This window comes from Pteropus alecto, unplaced genomic scaffold (assembly GCF_000325575.1).
Source record: "Pteropus alecto unplaced genomic scaffold, ASM32557v1 scaffold159, whole genome shotgun sequence".
NCBI lineage: Eukaryota > Metazoa > Chordata > Mammalia > Chiroptera > Pteropodidae > Pteropus > Pteropus alecto.
In genome coordinates, this window is record NW_006443122.1 from 1,062,266 (window position 1) to 1,065,292 (window position 3,027).

Here is a 3,027-nt window from a genome sequence, read left to right on the forward strand (position 1 = left end):
CATTCCTCCGCCTCCCGCCTCAGCCCCACCTGTGGGGCCACATCGCCACTTCCATGCCCATGGCCCAGTCCCAGGCCCCCAGCACTATACCTTGGGTCGACCAGGCAGGGCTCCCAGACGGGGCACTGGAGGACACCCTCAGTTTGCCCCACATGGCCGCCACCCCCTGCACCAGCCCACATCCCCACTGCCCCTGTACAGTCCTGCTCCCCAGCACCCTCCAGCCCACAAACAAGGCCCCAAGCACTTCATCTTCAGCCACCATCCACAGATGATGCCAGCAGCAGGGGCCTCTGGGGGCCCTGGATCCCGGCCACCAGGGGGCTCCTACTCCCACCCCCACCACCCTCAGTCACCATTGTCACCGCACTCACCCATCCCACCCCACCCCTCAAAAAAAACCCTGCCACCCACCTCCCCCCATGGCCCACTGCACGCCTCTGGGCCCCCTGGCACGGCCAACCCACCCACTGCAAACCCAAAGGCCAAGCCAAGCCGGATCAGCACCGTGGTCTGATGAATGGAGAGAGTGAGCTGGGGCCCAGGGAGGTCTGGGGAATCCACAGGAGAGGAGCCTTGCATCCTCTCTGCTTCCTCAGTTTTTCCAAAATATACATACACATAGAAATGTCCTCCCCCCGCCCACTTCCTCCTTGCCTTGGGACTCCTCCTCTGACCCCCAACAGTTGCCACGGGGTTTCCTTCCAGATTCGAGGACCCTTGCCACCTGGACACAGGGCTCTCTAGCTCTGGGGAATGGTGATCGGAGATCCTTGCCCTCTTTCTCCTCTCTTTATCCTCCCTCCTTTTCCCCACTGGAGGTCTCGCTGGGTGGCCTCAGACCTCTGGGCCAGTGGGAGCTCCCTGTCATCTGGCTGGTAGGGAAGGGCAGGTGTCAGGAGGGGTGAGGGTGAAGGCTTCCCCAGTGCACCTCTGGCCTCATGGGGCCAGGAGGAAGCTCCACAGAGTTGTGGCCAAACCTCAGCAGGCTTGGCCCTCTCTCTGACCTCAGGGCCTGGCCACACACTTCCATGCGTCTCTCCATCTGCCAGAGGACATGAACTGTCAGTACACTTGGTTAGTAGGCCCCCACTTATGCTGGCCCCCAGATGGGGCAGTGCTTCCTCTCCAGAGCCAGTCTGTGCCCCAGCCCAGACCTCTTCAGCTTCAGGACCTTGCCTCTCCTTGCAACGTTCTTATCCTGATCAAAGTCCAGATGGGTTTGGGGCGGGGGTGGGGGGCTCAGGTCTGGGATGAGAAGGGCACTGCCCTCCCTCACCCATATTGCATGCCCCCCATTCCCTTATACCTACTCCACCTACAACTGAAGACAATGCACTTTACAGATATCACCCACACACACTTCGCTGGGGCAGGGCACCCAGCATTAGTCCTGAAGAGAGAGGCTCCCAGAGGGCCACCATTAGCCCCAGATGAACTTCCTGAGTCAGAGATTGAAGCCATCAGAGCAGGGGCTAGGAGCCAGGATGCCTGAGTCCTTCTGTCCATCGAAATCTCCACTGTCTCTCCAGCCCCCTTTACAGCCCTGTTTATTTATTATAAATATATTTTTTACAAGCCCCAGCTCCTCTTGCCCCACATATCCAACTCTTTTCTCAGCTCCCGCCTTCTTCTCCCCTCTCCACCATGGGCTACAGTACAGACAGATAGACTCTGGCTGTATGAAGGGTCAGGGACCGTGGGGCCTGGGAGTGGGGGAGGGTGGCAGTGGGAGGGGATATATGGAGAAGAGCTGGGGTTCAGGCATTGTCTTTTTTCCTCCTTGTATATAAGAATGTATATTTGATGCCTCATAAAAGACCTTGTGCTCACCTCCTGCCTCTGCCTCCTCCTTATGCCCCCTCCCCCACAGTGGAGCCTTTGGAGAGAGAGGCCTTAGCCCTGGGAGGTGAGACACTAATGGGAGAAGCTGCAGTAACTGGGTGGGTGAGATGCTTCTGTTGGGTGGGAGGTGGAGACGAGGAAGGTTTTCCTATCTCATTTTATTAACAGTCCAAGTGACAGAGTAGCGAAGCTCTGGGCTATGGAGTTGATCCAGTTCAAATCCTGGGGGTTTTCCTTGCTAGGCGTGTACACTTGGGAGACACCCTCTCTGAGTCTCAGTTTCCTCAGTTTGAAACTTGGGGTGACACATGGAGGTAACAAATGTCAAGCAGCCAGCATGGAGTAGGTGCTCAGCAAGTTAGTTTCCTTCTCTTCCGTTCATTGGTTGGATACTGCCTTCTACTTTCGTGATGCCTATTCTCACCCTTCCTGTGACTGGCCTGGCTTTGCCCTGGAGGCCTCTCCCCTCCCCATAGCTGGCCACATTTCTGTCCTTGAGGGGGTTGGTTACCTGGGCCAGGAAGCCAGGGGCTAGATACATTATAAGAGCTCTGTATATATACTTAGGATGTTAGATAACAAATAGCTGGACTCCCTTTAGTTTACCGAGGAAGAGATAGGCCCAGAGAGGGAAAGGATCTTTCCCAAGGCCACACAGCAATTCAGGATGGGGGTTCCTGACTTTTAGGCCAGGCCCCTTTCCAGTACCCCCAAACTGCCTTTCTGTGAAACTCCAGCACTGTTGATTATGTCCTGGGTCTCGGCAGAGCCATGGAGGAATGGGACAGAGCAATGGCTCTTGTTTAAGGTCAGCAGGGTCCCCAGAAGCAGCAGTCGGTAAATATTTTTGGCGCTGCCTTACAGTCTGGAATGGCCTCTAAGAGGGCATGATTTGGATGGCCCCACTCTTTAGCATCTTAGACCAATGCCTTTGTTTTCTTCCTCATATGTACATTTAAGCAAAAGCAGCAGTTGGAGTCATCTAAGCATTTGATGCCTCCTCGAGGACCAGACCTAGGGGTTTGAAGAGCTTAGACCTAGAGGGTCAGGAATCAAGTCCAGTCAGCAATTTTTTTGTTTGTTTCTTCCCTGGCGGACCAAGCTGTACTGCCTTTGGTCACTCCCCCTTCTCCCACCTTCAGTTCGATGCTGGTTTTGTCTTCCCAAAGCTGTGTTTCAGCA

General features: G+C 55.4%; 1 protein-coding gene across 1 annotated transcript in view; it reads left to right on the forward strand.

The window, feature by feature from the left end:
- Positions 1-2,135, forward strand: part of IQSEC2 (IQ motif and Sec7 domain 2) — a 78,280-nt gene extending 76,145 nt beyond the window's left edge. The window contains exon 15 of the mRNA XM_025040548.1: positions 1-2,135. This exon is cut by the window's left edge and continues 452 nt beyond it. Coding sequence (XP_024896316.1) covers positions 1-517 — 517 coding nt within the window. The 3' untranslated portion in view covers positions 518-2,135.
- Positions 2,136-3,027: the final 892 nt, after the last annotated feature.